Below are 21,088 nucleotides of genomic sequence, written 5' to 3'. Positions count from 1 at the left end.
GAGGCTAGTTAACGTTATGTTTTACTAGCTATATCTATTGTACATTGTTATCTTGATAGCTACACTCTGATTACTGTAATGGTACATGTCCACAGCCTCCGTCCTTTCCATGCTTCCCATTCATTGTCTATGTAAGCAGCCGTGCGTGGCACTGCTCAAAATTCGGGCCAGAAACAAGCTGAAATCGTACAGTGTACGCCAGGCTTTAGGCTGCTGTTACTGACGGCGACTCTCTGAAGTTTAGACGGCGTGACCTCAGTCCAATGCTTTGATGGGGAGTTTTCAAAGACCCACCAAAAAGTCTTGTTATCTCTCTGTGAGGGAGATCTGCATCCATTCCTCTCCTTTCTACATCCTGTCAGTCTGCATATGACATTGCCAGGTGACAGCCAATGACAGAGCCGGTTACATCCCAGGCTAATTTGCATTCTTTGCCTCGTTTTACACCCAGAGGGTCACGTTATTAAAGCTAAATGGAGAAGCTAAATGACTCAGCAAATCCAATAGCTAATACGTTCAGTAAAAAGCAGCAGGGAATTGCTCATGCTAATGGGAAAATAAATTGCCCTTTTAAGTGCCTGATTAAAATCAGCATTCTTAATTCAGTTTGTGAATCAAGTTATTTATTTCTCTTTTTAAACTGCATTTTCAAATAGATTTTCAAATTCCATTATTTATTCATGAATTCTTTAATGCATTTTTAAATGATGTACTTATCGACTGTTAATTAACTATTTATTGAAGGATTAATATTTCACTTGTAATTTGTTTTATTATTTTGTTTTTACTGTCCAATAAAATGTCAAATAATAAATTACTTTGCCATGTAGTCCATTTACTCATAGATTAATGCATTATTTTGTAATAGATGTATCAATGCCTATTCTTATTATTCAGAATATTTTATACAATTAATTATTAATCAATGCTCAATGCTTTATTACTATTTCCGTGACTCTTGTGGTCCTCCATAGCCAACCTTTCCACTGTTCAAATAAACCTGCTTATACCAAACAGCTACTGTAATCAGAGCACACAGCAAAGTTCAATTTGTTTCTCAGACAGGAACCAACTTGATTCATTCACCGTTGACAGTCTGATGTGAATAAACAGCAGCCTCATCACCTCATTGCATTTACAACAAATCTGAAACCTCAGATGTTTAATGGATGGGTTCATCATAAGGTTTTTAACCAGGTCTAGACTAAGACAGCTCACTGGAAGCTGACTGGACTTTTCCTACATGAGCCAAACCCTGTCGGCAGCAGGCAGGAGGGCTGTTGAGCAGAGATCGGTAGATAATGGGGGAAGCGAACCCGCAGACGGCTGACACAACGCTGTCACGAAAGTAGGCCACACAGTCAATTCTCAAATCGACTGCAAACAAACCCCTCTGAGATCAAAGAGAACAGGCCCGCCGGCTTTATCCGACATCCCGTATTAGAAAGCACAAATGCAGCTATTTCACTGGCTTACAGAGAGATGACATCATGCGGATGTTTGTGTGTTGCATTGTACTTTTACATCACTAAGAATGTCACCAGAACAGCTAAAGAAACAGAAGCATCCCGTCAATGTGTGGATGATACACACTCACAGGTCTGTTGGTACCTGTCTACGCATGACGATGCCATGAAAGCTGCACTTAGCTTTAGATTCACTTCTAAGAAACAATGCACTGTCACAAACGGATGCAAATATTATTAGGATTCTGTGGGCGATTCAAGCGAAACATCTCCCCGCTATAAGTCACTTTTCACACCGACCGCTGACAGCTCCTAATATTATATCTCATTCCTATTCCACAGAGATTAGAAGGCTTTTGTTCTTCTCCATCAGTGGGTTTTCGAGATGATTTCTCATGAAAGTTGGATTGATGAAAACAGTGTGTGAGCGCTGCGATACAGTCCAAAAGGAGACTGCTGTCTTCTTATGCACTATATGATAAAAAACCTCCAACATCACTTGATCACAGCCCATAAGACAAAAGAATTATTACAATTTCCTCACTTAATGCTTTTTGACAGGTAAGGTGTAGAATCATTTTCACTTTTCCTTGAGTGTATTTTGGGAGTACAATCAGTTATTTTACTCACATACATATTTGACCTTGATCTGTCCCCCACCATCATGACTCATAATCAAACTAAAATGGAAGTGGTGTCTGTCTGACTGTCCGTCCGTTCATCCGTCCGTGTGTTTAGTGTGAGCTCTTGAGATCTACAAGTCATATTTATTAGTAGTGCGTTATGTACACGCTGTGTACTGAGTGGGGACCCCTATGAACTGTTACACCGCCGAACGGCATGCTGGGTACAGCTCGCTCTCTGTCGCTCGCCACAATATTAACTGTTACACCGCCGAACGGCATGCTGGGTACAGAGAGTTCTCTGTCGCTTCGCTACAATATTAACTGTTACACCGCCGAACGGCATGCTGGGTACAGCTCGCTCTCTGTCATTCGCTCCAATATTAACTGTTACACCGCCGAACGGCATGCTGGGTACAGCTCGCCCTCTGTCGCTCGCTACAATATTAACTGTTATACCGCCGAACGGCATGCTGGGTACAGCTCGCTCTCTGTCGCTCGCCACAATATTAACTGTTACACCGCCGAACAGCATGCTGGGTACAGAGAGTTCTCTGTCGCTCGCTACAATATTAACTGTTACACCACAGAACGGCATGCTGGGTACAGCACGCTCTCTGTCGTTCACTACAATATCAACTGTTACACCGCCGAACGGCATGCTGGGTACAGCTCGCTCTCTGTCATTCGCTCCAATATTAACTGTTACACCACCGAACGGCATGCTGGGTACAGCTCGCTCTCTGTCGCTTGCTACAGTACATTCAAGAACAGATAAAGAAAGAGAGACCGGGGAACTATGAGACGTATTTATAAGTACTTTTATCGAAAACAGTTAGTCTGATGGACTTCACACTTGGCGGGTGTATTACTGGGGACCAAAGGAAGCGCAGTGTCGAGTGTGAAGTTGGTGGTAAACTGCTTTTGTAGTTTGAAGAAGACTAAAAAAAAACACTCAGTCGCCATTTTTCTGAGCTCAGCTGCCTGCTACACCATAGAGACCGAACTCTGGTGGCGCTACAATACAACACATCAATACAGCATCATAGAAAGCGGAGTGTCTGTATTTATGGCACTATTGGAAATCATACCATCAGGATTTCTAAATACCCCGGTATACTGTAATACCACCCACCCTAGTAGATTAATATAGACATTAACTCCTCTATATCAATCTTTGGAGTCTTGTATCCTTTGTTTCCTCCAGAAATCCAGCTTCGACTTTCTTGACGGACTCATTAAACTGCTCAGGATTTTACCCTGAAGGGTTAAAGAGGATGAGAGGAGGAAGCAGTGACTCCCTGGCGTCTGTCATCATCGCGTTTGAAAAGTGACACGTGGAATAGTGACAGAGACATGGATCTATGGGGATGAAGAGCTTAAAGAAGGTATTTCATTTCTTGCATATGCAGTTGTGTTCTTTACTAAGTTTCAATTTCAAAATTGGATTCAGAAATGTGTCACGCAAAACCTCCAAAATAGCTCAAAGCCTGTAAAATATATTAACGATTACAATATTCTAACTACATGTTGATGGTGCAAACATCCTCTGTGTTTATGCACAGCAGCCGAAATGCACTAAATTATCATAGCAAAACAATCCTACCACGCCACCAAGGGCGAAATTCACAATGTTGAAAATGCAGCTTGTTGTTTTGAATTTGTGCCTCGTAGGGCTGGAAGCACATGTGGCGAGGAAGAGGCGGAGGAGTGGTGGGGGGAGGGTGTTATATTGAAATTAAAATCCTGCCTGGGATTATGAGCTGAGTCATACCGAAACTGTGAAATAATTCAATCTCAGTGCGACTGGAATCTGCATCTCACACTCTTTAAATTTGACACGCTTCATCAGCTAATCGCCTCCCTGTCAGAGAGATTCGGGGATGTTCCGTTTCATCATCTTTCGAGAGCTGAAAGGACGGTTTCACCTCTCTCTCTCTCTCTCTCTCTCTACTTTTTAAAGGGCAGACTAACAACTGATCTCACAGGACTATTTCCATTAATAACCCCTCCTTCGCTCCACTTTCCCAGTGAGACGGGCTCATAATTAAACTGCGTAAACGCTGCTGCATTACAGTGAACTAAATAAAAAGGGCTAAGCATCTCAGCGGTGCAGTTTCAGCTTACACCAGAAGCTTTGGGCCACTTTTCTTTGTGCCAACATGTTTGGAAGCATTTTAATTACATTCTTCTTAGCGCATGGCGCGGAGACAGATTCCTGAGGAGGTCACGTTTGACTTTTTCCATTTTTAATTTAATGAGAAGGACTTTTATACAGAGGCAAAGTAGCTGTACTGTTGGTTATGCGTCTGCATTGATTACAGTGAAGGCTCATTGGAACGGCACTTTCTCAGCCTCTTCAATTATCAGAGGCGCCGTGATGATTCAGTCTTATTTCATTACAGTAGATTATAGTCTGTCAGCTCTAGAAATGGCTAATATTTCCATCCCATTAACTCCAAAAGCGTATGAGAGTGACAGGAGATGATCGATGGGTGCAGTGTGGACATCACTCTTGCAGACGCAGACAAGAGCATCTATAAACTCTCTGACCGACCCTACTGGAACTATTAGGAGACCTCACTGGGCTAATGATGCATGACTAGTAATTAAGAAGGGATCATGGAAATTAGTTTCTTCCTTTATCTGACAAACACGTTAAACTAAGGATAAGACTGCAGCAGGGCTGTAAAAAAAAAAAAAAAAGATGCTAGCGCTGCAACTTTGTCGGTCTTCTGTGTAAGTATAAGATATATATGCTGGCGCGTGTATACTGGCTTAATCAAATCAGTATGGGAATTGGTGAGTTTACAAATATCTTTTCTGAGTGCTCGTGAAAAGTCACATGAGAAATTGTTTAAATTCAAAAGGAGATTTTTTTTCTTCACTCCTGACTAGAATACGTCTTTGTGCCGGTTTAGAGCGATGTAATCTGAACCGGTGGGCAACTAGAACTCATACTGAGCTACTGTGCTTCACTAATCCTCTCTTTCACAAATCAATATTTGTAAAGGTCAAACAAGGCGGGCATGGAAAATGCAGATTAGCGTGTCAATAACTGACACACTCTCCTACAGCCACATACTACAGTAGGAGCTGGCACTGAGCAGATAGAGGGAGGTGGAACTGGGTTTATAACATGTTACCTTCAAGTCCTTCTACGGTTGGAATAAAAACAAACTGATGAAATGTTACATTTCTCTTTTCTTTATGTCCATTCAAAATGTGAGCATATTTCTATAACTATATATGTATTTATGATATGAGAATATTTATACAACTATATATTTCTATTTTATATAAGACTATTTATGTGAGGAAATTTCTATACTGATGATGAGAGTTTATTTCTATAACTATATACAGTATGTAATGTGAGGATATTTCTACAACTATAGATTTATATATAATTTTAGGATATTTCTATAGCTGGCGATATAAAACTATATTAAAACATCGAACGACGGGGAAAGTTTGGTTTACTTTGGTGATATTTTTTTGCTGTGGTGTTGAAGACGTTACCAGTGGAAACACTGACGCTCCCGCTTTGCAGCGGTCCAGCTGATAACAGACGTGATTACGACACAACGGCAAAGCAGCAGTATAATCCCACAATTGCAGTTAAATCCACCAAATGCAACGCTTGTTCGAAAATAGTGCTTTCCATGAAGACGCCCGGCACAGTTTTGCTGAGAGCTGGAGCCGGGACGAAATTTGAGGGAGGCGGCCACCTCGTAATTCTCTATATACAGGGAAAAACCTGTTATAGTAAGAAGCTGATTGAAAAAATAGATTTTCTGGGCCTTTATGGTCTGTAAGGGATTCACACTGTCTGTAACTTGATAAATTCAATTCAAAAACAAAAAAGTAATCTGAATACTCTAACACGTTACTTTGTAACGTGTTAGAGTATTCAGATTACTTTTTTTACCAACACTGATAAGGACTTTGGAAAATGCAGCCCCTGAAACATGACACAACACCGAGCTACAACAAACACCCACGCTACATACAGTCATACAATAGACAGATGAATAACTCACTGGATGGCAGTGATCCTTTCTACCAGTGTTGATACATTCTTAGATGATTTGACTTAAATAAGTATGTACATTTTGTTGCTTTTAAGAAATGCAATTCATTTGAAAACGGTTCCTCGACATTAGTATTTTACCAGCATACATATATTACTACTCCCAATGCCCCCGTAATGGTTACTCACGGGTCACTCTCCATTCTGTTTTCACTGAGAAGTAAAACACAGAGCAGCAAAAACTGCTTCCATTAGCTTTCATCACAACCTATCCAACCTTTCTGCTATTTCTTTTTTGTGCACTAATTGAAAATGCACATATAAACAAGATAGAAACGTACATATTAGGCACCTAAACGGACCAACACCTAAGCTGCACCCTACATCAATGCTACATAAAGTAGTAATGAATAGTTCATGAGCTGGACTTAAATACAAGAAATGTGCATTGGACGTTCAGTTGCTTTAAAGAGCTGCAATATATTTGAAAACGGTTATGTTCTACCATAGCACACATACATTATTACTCCCACACCTCACTCAGGTCACTCCCCATTCTCTTTTCTCTGTGAAGTAACAGGCAGTGATGTAAAAGAGGCTCTCCTGGAGCGCTCGGAGCAAGGCGGCCTGTCAAGAGAGGCTGCGGCGGCACCCAATCCAGAACACATGCAAAAAGACATGGACGCATATATTAACATGAGCCACACAAGTCTTTGAAGTGTGAACCAGGGACGCCTCTGATCCGCTCGGCAGAAGAGCGCCGGCTTTCATGTGCTGAAAAGAAGGTTTAAAGATCAATTACATCTCCTGTCTCTACTGTCACCTCAAGGACTGCTTTAACTTCAGGGTTTAAAATTCGATTAAAAGCAATGTATGAAAATTCAAAGGGGAAGTTGAGTAGATCAGAGATCTCTGTGTTGGTGTGAGTTAGATGACCAGTCTGTCAAAAATGTTTCAAATGATGGGGAGGATATGGAACGAATCCGAAGCCTTTAAAAATGTCTCCATTTGATTCAACAAATGAATTCAATATATAGCCGGGTTTCCAACAAGAAATGACCTGGAACTACTTTCCAAGGAACTAAAAGGTTCCCTCAGCCCAATGTTGTTTGCGTTTCCATAGCGATATAAAGACCTGTGAAGATTTGGACAATGATTCGGCTGACGTATGTCTGACGTATGACGAATGTCTCACTGCTGCATATATTTACTGATGCACGTTGGATGTAATGAATGAGATGAAACTAAGAGCGTCTGTCTCCACAGTGAATCATCTGTTGAGTGTTTGATGATTATTCATATTTGTGCTTTAGAATGTAACCGCCGTGACACAATCAGTAAATTACTTTTTATTCTCTCATTCCCTGAACCACCATGCTACGTCTCTCTCTCTCTCTCTCTCTCTCTCTCTCTCTCTCTCTCTCTCTATATATATCTCTCTCTTCTATCGCTCGCCCTCTCAGCTCGCTCACACAATCTCTCTCTTTTTACCGTCTGTGTTTTTTTTTTTTTAAATGAGTCAGGAAGCCAACAGCAGAGCCTAATTTTACTTTTAATGTTATCAAACAAAGACGCACGCTAATGATGATGATACTAGAGCACATCCTTGTTTTATGAATGAGGCGGTACACAAGTGTGTTTCCCCAATCAGCGATGGTCATCCCTGCAGACCCCACCCTGAAAGTTCCTGTACTTTCAGAAAGTACTACCATTGACCAGGGCCTTTTTAGGGGGGGTAAAATGTCCCAGAAACTTAATTTAGACCCTGGTCCCCGCAGCTGAAACGCAATGACTTCCTCTAAAGGTTGCTAGTTCCAGGGGAAAGTTCCTGCGTTTGAAAAGGGGCTCATTTTAATCCTCTTTTTACTCAAAGAAGATTTCACTTTTTCCACTAATGCCCCTTAATAGCCTCATCCAGATACAGAGATTCATACTGTATATGGAGACGGATTCATACTGTATATGGAGTCAGATTCATACTGTATATGGAGACAGAGTCATACTGTATATGGAGTCAGATTCATACTGTATATGGAGTCAGATTCATACTGTATATGGAGACAGAGTCATACTGTATATGGAGGCAGATTCATACTGTATATGGAGGCAGATTCATACTGTATATGGAGGCAGATTCATACTGTATATGGAGGCAGATTCATACTGTATATGGAGGCAGATCATACTGTATATGGAGTCAGATTCATACTGTATATGGAGACAGATTCATACTGTATATGGAGGCAGATCATACTGTATATGGAGTCAGATTCATACTGTATATGGAGACAGATTCATACTGTATATGGAGGCATAGCATAGGGCTAACGCTAGTTAATGTTGTTGGACTTAGCGAAGGGTCAATTGCTGTCACCACGTGTTGACCCTTTCACATAGGAATAATATTCTGTACTATATTATGCTAATGTTGTCACCACTTTTATGTGCTACATCCGAGCTGATGTAATGTCTCTGAATGGCGCTGTCTTCAACGTCATCCTAAAGGCCTCATATATGCTTCAAACAGGCTAGTTAGTACAACGTGTTCATACCTCTTCCCAATGGAACCCTCAAAGCTTTCTCCTGACTGCATCGCGTTCCCTCTCTGATCTCTCTCCAGGAACTCTGTCACTTTTCTGTGATCTTGATGTTATAAATTGTTTTAATGAAGCAAAGCCTGCATGTGAGCTGAATCAGGCAGTCAACGGGAGTCAGCGAACTCTTCATATCGAACGCACCCTTTAGATCATTGCGGTATATACGTATAGGCCGTCAGTGCTGTGCTCGCGCTGTTGCTTCCACGTCTGCCCGCCACGCTGCTCACCTGTAAGCTCTGCTGACACCTGCAGTTACTGCTGCTGTTCACATAGAAGCTCCACTTCCACCCCATAATCCACCTGTATAGGCTCTGAGGCTATAGCTTCCTCGAGGGACCAAATTATTATCCAAACACTATTATATGCAGCCCTTTCCAATTATGCTGTTTGAAAGCATCCTTCAGACGCTGATAGACAATCCAGCAGCGCTCCGTTTAAAGCAAACAGGCCTTTACGCTTTGTACAGTCTCTTTTTGTCTGTTCGGCCGCAGCGGCTATTATGATCATTATTCTGATTCATTCCAAACAAATGTATATTTTTGATTTTCTGGTGCTTTGTTGAATCCCTGAACTAAACACAGAACATTATTCAGCTCGGGCATCACATTTAGTAATCACTGAAAACAAGACATTTTTATTTCAAAGACATAATTCATATCACAGTCTCAATATTCAACAGTGCAGTCTGATTTATTCATTACCACTTTAAAGGCCGATTCTTCAAGCACAGCACATATGGAATAATTGTCTCTGTGCATATAAAAACTGGTGCAAAAAGGACCTCCTCTATCTGAAGGAAAGTAAAGTTCCGGCATCCTTTATTCCCATCTGTTTTTTTTTGTTTTGTTCTTGCTGTCGTCACCATGACCCAAACATGTCATGACGCATTAGACCCTAACTGTGCTAAAAGAGAATCCAAATATGCCCAATCTCCACGAGGCAACAGGCCAAGTGCTGTATTCAGCATTCACCACACAATAACAAAATTAATATTTGATTTGGATTGGGGCAGTCACTTCCTGTCTACTGCAATGCCCTGAAGAACAAAGCAGTTCTCCTGTAACCCGTGGACAGTTAGGACTACTTTAAATAGCTCTCTCCACAGCAGGCACAGCGAGCAGAACGCCCTGCAGGAAATGCAGCCTGACTTGTTAAGAGCTGCAGAAGAAAAAGTTGACTCAAAGACAAAGTAACGCAAACTTTGAACAAAGGGACACTGTCAAATATAATGAATACAACTTTATTTCTCCTTGATGAGATTTCACCTCGGCAGCAACCTGCTCTCTATCAGGAACAACAATAGAAAATCAATAAAAATGACTCAAGGTCTCAAATAATTTTCTTACGGCCTTAAAAAAAAGAACAACAAGCAGCCGCCCTCTGCTAGTATTTAATAGTGGACCACAGTGTTCGTATGAGTCCTTTCAGCTCCTGTTACTGCAGCAGGGATGCAGTCAAACACAAAGTGACAGTGAGTGAGAGGTGACATCTGCAGAGAGAGACAGGTCCACCACGTAGAGAGACAGGTCCACACTGTAGAGAGACAAGTCCACTACGTGACACACTCGACCAGGAGGAAGGAAAACCAACCGGCTGCTTTACTCATGTTGTCCTTGTGTGGTTTTTGTGTGTCAAGCTGAATCAGATAGAGGTATTTGCAGGTATACGACTCATGCACACCTTCTAAGGAGTATTAACTGTGTACATACTTAAATCAGCCAGGGGCAAATCGAAAGAATTGACTCAAATTATTATAAATACAACATTGGATTTGTTGAAAAAAAGCTCTTTTATGGATTTCTGAAAGAATCCAAGCAGCACTGAGGATTCTGCTGGGAGAAATATTTCCCCCAACAAACTGAGCACATGAGGAGGACGCTGGGCTGGAGGAGGGAGCTGTAGCAGCAGCAGCAAACAGCATTAGCATCTCTGAGCATTGTTAAAACACTTATTGTTGGCTAATGTTAAAGGTCCCATATTAAGCACTTTTTCATGTCTTTTAAACATACGGTAAATATGTGTCCCCAGTATGTCTACTGTTGTAGTGCCAGAGAAGACCATCCTCTCTCTTGTTCTCCTGCTCCATCTATCAGAAAATGTGTCTGAAAACGAGCGGATCAGATTTGTCTCCCTTGTTGACGTCAACAGTTTTCGTATATATGCAATATATGGGTTTCCAGATGGAACGGTGGAACAACCTCTAGCTAAGTGACCCCGCCCCACGGAGTTGCTGCTGAATCTCCCGCTGTCCGCCATTGTGATTTCCTCGCTGTATCACGGATCCTGCTAACACAGGACGAGCAAAGCACGCTACTGGTTCTGTTGTTGGCAGAAAAGTCTTCATGTACTCCCGTCATATGAGGACGTGAACACCCACTTGACTCAGTGAAATTCTGTGAAATCAACTTGATAAAACTGATTTATCATTTTATTTTTACACTGTTTGTAGCTGTTGCCACAAGTACTCATGTTAGATGATGATGTAGCTGTTGCCATAACTACACATGTAAGATGATGATGTACTGTAGCTGTTGCCATAACTACACATGTAAGATGATGATGTACTGTAGCTGTTGCCATAACTACACATGTAAGATGATGATGTACTGTAGCTGTTGCTATAACTACACATGTAAGATGATGATGTAGCTGTTGCCATAACTACACATGTAAGATGATGATGTATAGCTGTTGCCATAACTATACATGTAAGATGATGACGTAGTAAACTATAACTTTTCCTCCTGTCATATACTTACTGTCATACACCTTGATATTATTACATAACAGTATAGTCTAACACTGAATCTGCCTCTCCATCCTCACATTATGAGAAACCATCAGAGGAGAAGCAGCATCAGGAAAATCTCTGTATCCACAGGAAGACCCGACAGGATGACCCACTGTGACCTGAGAGCTCCATTACCAGCTGATACAACTTCAGTCTACAACAAACCCTTTACTCTGATGGAGGACATGATCTGGACAGTTTACATAGAAGTTATGGCTTTGCTACTTTTTTGCATTATGTGTACCCAATTTAAAATTCAAAACAATACCCACTGGGTATATTCCTTGGCGTGTTCCAGGCAAACCAAAATCCCCCAAGGTGTTTGACACAATTGTAATATATCTCTAGGGGCTTTTTGAAATGTTCAGACATCGTGGACAAAGCCAAATAACACAATTTGAGAACCAACTGAAGAAAAAGGAAGAACAAAAGGAGAGCTGCGGCATCGATGACATAATTTCCTGTTGCGTCCTTGTCGAGGACGCATCAGGACGCATTAGCTTTTACCAGAGTGCAAGTCTGAATCTTAACCTTCCAGTCTCAAGCAAGTCCCAAGTTACTGTGGTGAGAATCAAACAAGTCAAGTCGAGTCCCTGCTGTAAAGTCAAGCAAGACAAGTCAAGTCATATGAAATTCTGATGATCTATCTACCCCAATTTAACCCTCCCCCGAAGTAAATGCTTATATAATGATTTTCTACAAATGATTTCCATAATTAAAAGTGATGCGTGGCATACATAACACACCATGGAAATGGCTTGAATGATACATCACAGCTCACATTTGACGTATTCATTGATTTGTTCATATCACATGCATTCAATTCAGAAATGAACCGTTTTTCATGACCCATTTATATTCTAATATCTGTAAAACTTTGTGGGTGTGTGCACGAGAGAGAAAACACAGAGACGTAGAGAGACAGCGTGTTTGGACTTTGTCTTTGTCTCTTCCGCAGTACGCTTTGCCGGTTGGGTCGCCAGTGACACCAGTAAATGTAAAATCCCACCACCACTTCGAGATGCCATTGCAACAGCCTGACAGCCGCGGCTTCTCGCTGTGTGTGTGCGTGTTGTAGGCTAATCTCTCTGTCTCTCTGTCTCTCTCTCTCTCTCTCTCTCTCTCGTAATTCTACATTGACAACTAAATCCATATGTTATCAAACTGATCCCCTCCATGACAACTTGCTCTTGCGTTGGCCTCTGCTGGTTTGCCGCGTCCTAGTCGGTTGGCCAGGTTTGCACACATTGCACTACAATTACCCAATCATGTTTCACAAACAAAACATAACTTGTTAATATCTAGAAGAAGGCAAATATTTAATAAATAATAAGTCAAGTCCCTTTGAGTCATCAGTCTCTAGTCTAAGTCAAGTCCAGTCTTTTGTTAAGGTTAGTAAAAAGTCCTAAAATTTGCAACTCGAGTTTGACTCGAGTCAAGTCGTGACTCGTTTCCCCCCCACCTCTGGCATTTACACTCCAAAAGATATGCGGTCAAAAGCGTTCCAGACCACCTCAGCAAGTGGTGAGATCGTGTGATCGGATCACAATGTGTCTCGGTGGTCCTTTACTCTTGTATTTAACGAGGTCCACTTGTGATTCTAGTGTAAACAGGGTCAAAGAGCCGGGAGACAGTCATCATGAAAAATGGCCATAAAACACAGACGTAATGTGACATCTTTGTCTGAGGTTTGGTGAAAAGAGAATTGGGTAAACTCAGGTGTGTTGTGTGTTTATTGACAGTATGTCAGCTGCAGGGCTCAGGTGTATAGATCAGCCAAGTGTCTCCTGGGGGGAGAGCCAAACAGCATGACCTTAAGCCTTTCATTAATGACAAAAGAAGGGTAGTGTATCCGAGTCATGTGAGGTGATGTGAGGGGGCGTCCTCACCTCATAATGGGCAACCCTCTGGGATTCGGAGATGAGCTGAGCACTGCACACTTTGCAGTAGCTGTCTGTGAAAAGCCCTTGGTCCACCTCTGTTGACTTCATCTGGAGAAAAAGAGACAAACACAGACACGGTTTACTGACCTGGACACAGTTTGTGGTAATGATCTGAAAACAAGCAATACTGACCAGGTCAAAATAGAAAAAGGTTTCAAAATGTTTCAGAAAGCCTGAAACGTGATATGTTTGCTACGGTGTTGTATCCCTGGCCTGCAAAATGAGCTGAAATCTTATTTAAAACTTGCGCTGGCTGGACCTCATTCAATATCCAAATACTGTAAGTGCTGAAAAGGACATTGGTATTAAAGTCATGTCCATAAGATTTACTATCTATACAAAAAAAAAGCCGTCTCATTTGCTGTGTACATCTGCAGGGAGCTAAGATATACCAACCAAGATGTAATAGACCAAGTAAACAATAAGCTCATCTCATATTTTCATTGCTGTTAATCAATATTTCATTACCTCAAGCATCTGAGTTAGTGACAGATGCCAGGCGGCTTTTGCAAGCAATGAGCCAGAAAAAACACCTCATATCAAACATCCCACTAAAACTTGAAAGCCAAAATTATATTTTAGGATGATGAATAAATAACAACGACAGATCACACTGAAAGTTTTTTCCTGGAAATTCATTAAAATATATGAGTGAAGTTGTTGCTGTGTGTGGGGATTCAGAGAGAGACGGCTGCTAAAAGCTTTTATTTCCTTCTCCACAGACACAGCTGAGCCATCTCTGCTTTCTATTACTAATTCAGCCCGGCTTCCATTAGGGGCTCACATTTCATATTTGGGAGCAGTCAGGCTCAACTCCTCCTCATTTACACAGGCGCGTCTTCATTAGGAGCAGCACGGATGAGCACTGAAGTCATGTGGGTTTAAAAACAACTTGTTTGAATATTCTTCACTGAGAATGGAGACGAAGCCGGTAGAACATAACTTTTTAGAGCTAATGCTATACATTCTGTTGGGGTTTGTTCTGTTTTGCATACAAATGATGCTTTCAAATGATGTGTTCCAGACAAAATGCGACCATCAGATCTTCAAAAAAACAGAGTGAGTATAGTTGAGGCAGTGCACAGGAGGACAAACTGCAACGCGCTTTAATAACTCTTCGTAAATATCTACTGGTCGGCAGAAACAGCTGACTGATTTCAAATTCTGCAGAATTAATTTCTTAAATTGACTAGACTCATGTTTGTGGACACACCAACATATTTTTTTTTTTACATTAAGTACATAAGATCCTCTGTTTTCATTCAATGACGTTAAAGGCAGAATGAGTAGGATTTTTCTAAAAAAAAGAAAACATCGGTAACACCAGTAACACTGTTTAACGCCGCATAACACCGATAACACTGCGTAACACCGCCAACACCGATAACACTGGTAACACCATGTAATACCTGTAACACCTGTAACACATGTAACACCTGTAACACGTGCAACAACCGTGTAACACAAGTAACACCCTGCAACATCGTGCAACATCGTGCAACATCGTGCAACATCGTGCAACATCGTGCAACACCGGTTACACCAATAACACAGTGTAACACCGCCAACACCGGTAACACTGGTAACACCGCCAACACCGGTAACACCGGTAACACCATGTAATACCTGTAACACCTGTAACACCTGTAACACCTGCAACATGTGTAACACCGTGTAACAACCGTGTAACACCAGTAACACCGTGCAACACCGTGCAACACCGTGCAACACCGTGCAACATCGTGCTACATCGTGCAACACCTGTAACACCGGTAACACCATGTAACACCGATAACACCGTGTAACACCGTGTAACACCGTGTAACACCGTGTAACACCGCGTAACACCGCATAACACAGCATAATACAGCGTAACACCGGTAACACTGTGTAACACCTGTAACCACGCATAACACCATGTAACACAGGTAACACTGTGTATCACCGGTAACAACGACTACCGCGGCAAGCCCAGCTTTTGGTTTTACGGCAACTTTAGATTCTGGTTCACCTTCAACAACCCTGTTGTTAGCAGCAGGCAGCAGTTTTTGGACAGAAAATGCAGTTAGTGACTATAGCTGGTGAACACAGTGGAGCATTTAGCAGATGAAGAGCCAGAGCCAGCCTCCTCATGACTAATACATCAATGTTGTGTTTAAAGCTTGTTGTGGCCAAAACATAAATTATTACTGCTTTAAATGAGTTTGTATCTGGTGATATGATATACAGTATATATTATATATAATGGCAACACTGTTCCTAAATCACCCCAAACATTATCTTTGGCCTTTCTTTGTACTGATATTATTTGCCCTCACAACAAGATGACCTTCAAGTTGCAGACTTCCATTTCATCTTTAGCATTTTAGCGTCACCTTTCTAGGACCTCGGCAGTGAGTTACAGCAGGATGTAGTCTCCCTCCGAGCTCTCTGGCACCCTGCAGCCCAGAGGCCACGGCCAGACTGACTGCACACGGATAAAACATGTCAGGGGGCAATGTGTCTGCAGACAAAAAGCAAAGGGAAGAAGTGGAATATAAATAGATCAGGGACGCCACTCTCCTCCTCGTTCTTGTAATCAGTCGAGAGCAGCGCCGTTTCCTGATCAGATTCTACAGGACAAACAATATAAATGGGAGGCTTTGAAAGCTCTATCAGGCTTGTGCCACTGTTGGGCCCACTGCCTGTTCAGCCCGGTCTCACCAAAACACTGTATGAATGACGCGGCAATTTGTAGGTCATTTTGCGTGCAATAAGAACGCCATTCTTGCTTTTGGCGTGACCTTTTCACGCCATTAGTCTGTACTGACTGCAATGTAAATGCATCCGCGTGAATATGCTACGCCCAGATCAAGTCACGTAAAATAAAAAGTAAAAAAAGACTACTTAAGGTGGGTGGAACGGGAGGTGGATGGGTCCAACAAACACAGGACTTTCAACCAGGAGACTGCTGTTTGTGTCCCAAAGTGTTGTTGATTTATTTCAAAGATACGTTAGCGACGTTTGTGACGTGTTTTCCATACTTATGTTATGTTGTTTACGTACATATTTTAACAGATGCTGGAAATGAATGATTAATCACCCTAAATTCTGTTAAGAAAACAGAAGCATCAGCGGCAAAATCAGCCGCAGCACGAGGACATGCAGCAGCAGCAGCAGTCTGGGAAAGAAAACAACCCTTATCTTGGATTGTATTTCCCACAGCGAGAGGAAGGGAAGAGTTGTTTCATTGTTACCTCAGCTGAGACCAAATTGTCGTGATCCTGCAATGTGAAATAAACAAGATAGAGAAAATGAACAGTTTGTCTGTTTATTTCCCTTGTATGTCTCAATAATGCATCATCACGCTGGAGAAAAAGCATTTTGTCGAATCCATTGTCAGGACGCGACCTCTGACCTTAACTTCTGTCTGTATGTAATGTCCGTAATCATGGGAGTTTACGTTATTGTTAGCTCTGCCAGCTCTGGAAGGATTACCACAGCTTATTCATTATTTTTATGGTTTTTGGCCATCATTTTTATCAGTCCTGATAATATTGTAATTACCAAATTAATTGCTAAACAATGTATGAAGGGGCAAGAAACAAGAGCAGACCAGACAAGCCAACAGTTTAGCCAGATAATGTTAATGCCTCCACTGTGGAGTGCTGAACGGCCGACAGGCGACTAGGTTTGGGGCGGTATGGAAGGTGGTGTAACCACCAAAATAAAGGTTAGGTTCTAAGAATGTCAAACATTTAGATATAACAACACATATGACTTTTATATCCCCTATACCTCCTCCTTTAGTGGTGCACAACACAGCATTCAGAGATCGAGTATATAGGGGAGGATGACGGACTGACAACCTTGTACTGATGATGTGTTATAATTCAGCATCCTGTTGTGGGTGTGACAGCGATTAATGAGAACACATGCCACACAGACAGACCTCACCCAGTTCAAGGTGATTACAGCACAAAAAGCCCATACAGATTTATCATTATTTAGCTTGTTTGCTGAATCAAAATCAAGTTCGAACAAATTCAAACTAAGACTTGTTGGAATTAAGAATCGCAGTGCCTCAGATGCCTCATCTTGGGTGACAAGCTTGACTTTTACTGTAAGACAGTTAGTCAGCAAACAGCCATACATTTATCCAAGAGTTGTCCTTCTATGGTGTTGAATCCAAAATGCTTCCACGCGTTACTTCTCAGATAGTTAGGTGTCATGATTATCCATTAGCAGAGACAACAACAACAATAGCTAGGCAACAGGGCATGCAGTGGTTTTTAGGAACACCCACACCAGAGTACAAGGCACGGCCTGTCGTGCTTATAAACTGTACATTTTAAAGTCAAACATATGATTACAGATACAGTATTTGAATTTGGGGCTCAGTAGGTCTGTGATGTTTGTTTGCAGTTTAGGTAGTGTTTTCACTGTTCACTAGGGATGCTAATTTATTTTTTTCTCACCAATAGCCGACACTCATTAACCGATCATTAACTATTAACTGACAAGATTAGTGCGTTGCATGCAGCGGTGCTGTGGTTGAAGTGTCTAACAAGCCGCCGCCCAGCTGCAACGATAAGCCGATGCACAAACAGGTTAAAGCCATCATTTATCACCAGCTGCAGTGTATGAGCACAACAGGCAACTGAGTTCCCAGTTCAGCAGTCCAGGAGAGTTACTGATTAGAAGCCACGATGCTGCGTTCACTGTCGTGGACACATGCCGACACTTTTTTTTTTAATATTTCTTTTAAGGTCAACATTTGTATTGTCGGTTAATAGTTAAACGGTTGATTATTATTAGTTTTCTCTTTCACATACGTTTAGCCAACCTAGGGACCTGTTTAAAATGTGTCTGATCAGCTTGTGGTTCTTGCTGTGTCAGATTATTTTTAGCAATGTCGTTGTTGCTGCTTGAACAGGAATGATGGTTTAAAAGTATGAAAATAATACCCAGCATCCCTGTTCTCCTTGTCCCCTGTGTGTGTCTATCACTCAGCAGCACAGGAAGGAAAGCAAGAAGAGTCCTGCTGAGTGTGAAGTACAGCTCTCCAAAGAGCAACTGCTGCTCACTGAATTAACATGTCCCTCTCCTTTGGCGATCGATTCATTAAGCTAATGAATTCCCTCGTCAGATTCACACTGTAATTGCAAGAGGTTGACTCTCTTCTAAATGAGATGCTGAGAAAAATATTAGTTTCCACCCAGTGTAATTGGATAAGGGAAGGCATCGCATTGTAAACCAAACAGGGGGTTCTCTACTCAATTCAATCATCAATATTGGATCAATGCAGCTGTTGAGCTCATTACAGAAGTCGTAATGCCACTTTGGAGAAACACGAGACAGAGACGGCATAGAGGGAACGACGCAGAGTGCCTCGCGTTGATGATCAAATTAGCAGGAAGGCAGCTTGTTTCTCACACCTAGTCAACACTGTTCACCATCTGTCTTCGACTATGATGAGCCGGCAGCAAATCAGCCGAGGCAAGCAGCGCATAGCTGAAAGCCCGAGGCTGGGGGGGGGGGAATAAAGGAAGCTGCATGGTGAGACAGTGGGAGGGAGGGAGTGCAGAGATGAACGGGAGGTCACAGCAGTGATTGCCCAGCAGCTATAAAAGGTCAGCTGTAATTCGTTAGGTTGGCTGTTAACACTGAGAAGAAGGCTTGTCGCGGTAGTCAGTGTCACCGGTGTTACATGGAGGTCGGGCACACACCGATTACATTACGTACCACCGCCCCCACCGTCGTTTTGCTTTTTTAACATAATTCAATCTCATTTAGTTCATTTTGGCGTATCAGCATTGTTTTATCAATAGATAGTTAGATAGACGACGGACACTACAATCTGAAAGTGAATGTGCCTGCTCCGTATGGAGTCTCAGCTCAGAGTAGCAGGTGTCAGATTTCACACACGGGATGAGAGAGAGAGTTGACAGACCGAGAGATGGCGGAGGTTTTGGTGTTGAAGCAAAAAGCAAACACGTCTATTTGGCAATATTTCAGATTCAAACCCAATGCTATAAGGGAACCATAATGTTAATGAGGCATCGCCGCGAGGAGGATGGAGCGGTACAGTACGGTGTGCTTGGCCCTCGGTAAACCCCTGCGGCCCCGCAGCAAAAACTCTACCAGAGAGGTCAGACACACCGCCACCCGACTGTAAAGATCAAAGTAAGCGCTCTACTCATATTGACCGTCATCTTTTCTTGTAAAATGTCCGGTGTAATCTGTAACACCAGTGTTATCACAAGTTTATTAACCGGTGGGAAAATTTCCTCACTGTCACATCCCTAATGAGAAGCTGGACGAAAGCCCGCATAGACGAACTGGACTCATACCGGCTTTTCCAGTAGGACAGCTCAGATCACCAGCTCCACAAGGCAAAGCTCCTGTCATGACACAAGAAGACTGACTTTGATACCAATGGCAAGTTTTAAGGAAGACCACTGGCATCCTATTTTCCCTGACAGATTGACCAAAATTACTTTTGATAAAAGTACTAATTATTACGGGCACTAATGGCCCATAGTGCATGGTGCAGCAGACACAGGATGTGTCTCTTTCGGGGACTCTTCTTCAACTCGACTGTGAGAAAAAGTGAACACCAAAGTTATAACTGTGGGGAACACCAATATCGGTACCAAATTACATAGTTATCCATCCAATAGTTGTTTTTTGACATATCCCCCTGAATCAAACAAGTCCATGTGCTGGTAACTACAAATGAAAAGATAATGAATCACCAAGATTGCTAGGATTTATCATCTGTAAACCATGAATGAATGAATGAGATCACCAAAGTCATTAAGCCGTGAATTATCTAATAATCTATCCAATCACTGTTGAGATATGTCACTCAAAACCAAATAAGTCAACTTGCTGGTGGTGCTAACAAAAAGTCAGAGGATCAAACAAGCTATTGGCATTCATCCTCTGGGAACCATGACTGAACAAGATTTAATGGCAATCCATCCAATAGTTGTCAAGATATTTCAGTCTGGACCAAAGTGGTGGACTGACCGACCGACTGTCATTGCCATTCCTACAGACCGCTGCTACCTTGGCTGAAAACACAACGCTACCTGGCTCGGCCAAATACCACTTAACCTTTTCTACATTGAGCAATGGTCTCCTCAAACCAGAACAATATGGAAACCAAAATGTACCTCTCCTTAGTTAATTTAATTTAAAGTGCTACTGTATTCACTTGGCGTGATTCAGCACGTCCCACACAGAGACCTCAGATTCCTCTTATGAGAAGCTGTTGAGGCAGATCAGCCCCAGACTGTTCTCTCCATCACTAAACTGTCAGAGAGCTGTAGCACAGAGCCCAGTGCTTTAAAAGGAGAGGAAAAGAGGCATTTTAAAGGTCATGACTGACACCAGCCCAATCGGTTTCCAACTCTACAGGAGCTGTGCTTTTATGTGGCCACACTGGTGCCACACCAAGTGCACCAAGGCACTGATTCACAAAAACAGAGCTCAACGTCTATAACGAAGCAAGTAGGTCTATACATTTAAAGGTGCTCTATTCAATATACAGAGCATTAATATACCGTATCATCAACAACTATTGTCTATGTAAAGATAAAGAGGAGTAATGTCTACTGAAAAGACATGCGCGGTGGGATAATGGATCCG

General features: G+C 42.0%; 1 protein-coding gene across 4 annotated transcripts in view; it reads right to left on the bottom strand.

Moving 5' to 3' along the window:
• Window positions 1–21,088, bottom strand: part of zmat4a (zinc finger, matrin-type 4a) — a 162,547-nt gene that overhangs the window by 127,902 nt on the left and 13,557 nt on the right. For all 4 annotated transcript variants that reach the window (XR_005207910.1, XM_037778214.1, XM_037778215.1 and 1 more), the window contains exon 2: window positions 13,400–13,501. Coding sequence is in view for 3 of the 4 variants with exons in the window: in XM_037778214.1 (XP_037634142.1) it covers window positions 13,400–13,501 (102 nt within the window). In the remaining variant the exon portion in view is untranslated. The remainder of the gene's footprint in view (window positions 1–13,399; window positions 13,502–21,088) is intronic.

The sequence above is a fragment of the Sebastes umbrosus genome, chromosome 8, assembly GCF_015220745.1.
Source record: "Sebastes umbrosus isolate fSebUmb1 chromosome 8, fSebUmb1.pri, whole genome shotgun sequence".
NCBI classification, from domain to species: domain Eukaryota; kingdom Metazoa; phylum Chordata; class Actinopteri; order Perciformes; family Sebastidae; genus Sebastes; species Sebastes umbrosus.
This window is presented reverse-complemented; position numbering and strand designations above follow the sequence as displayed.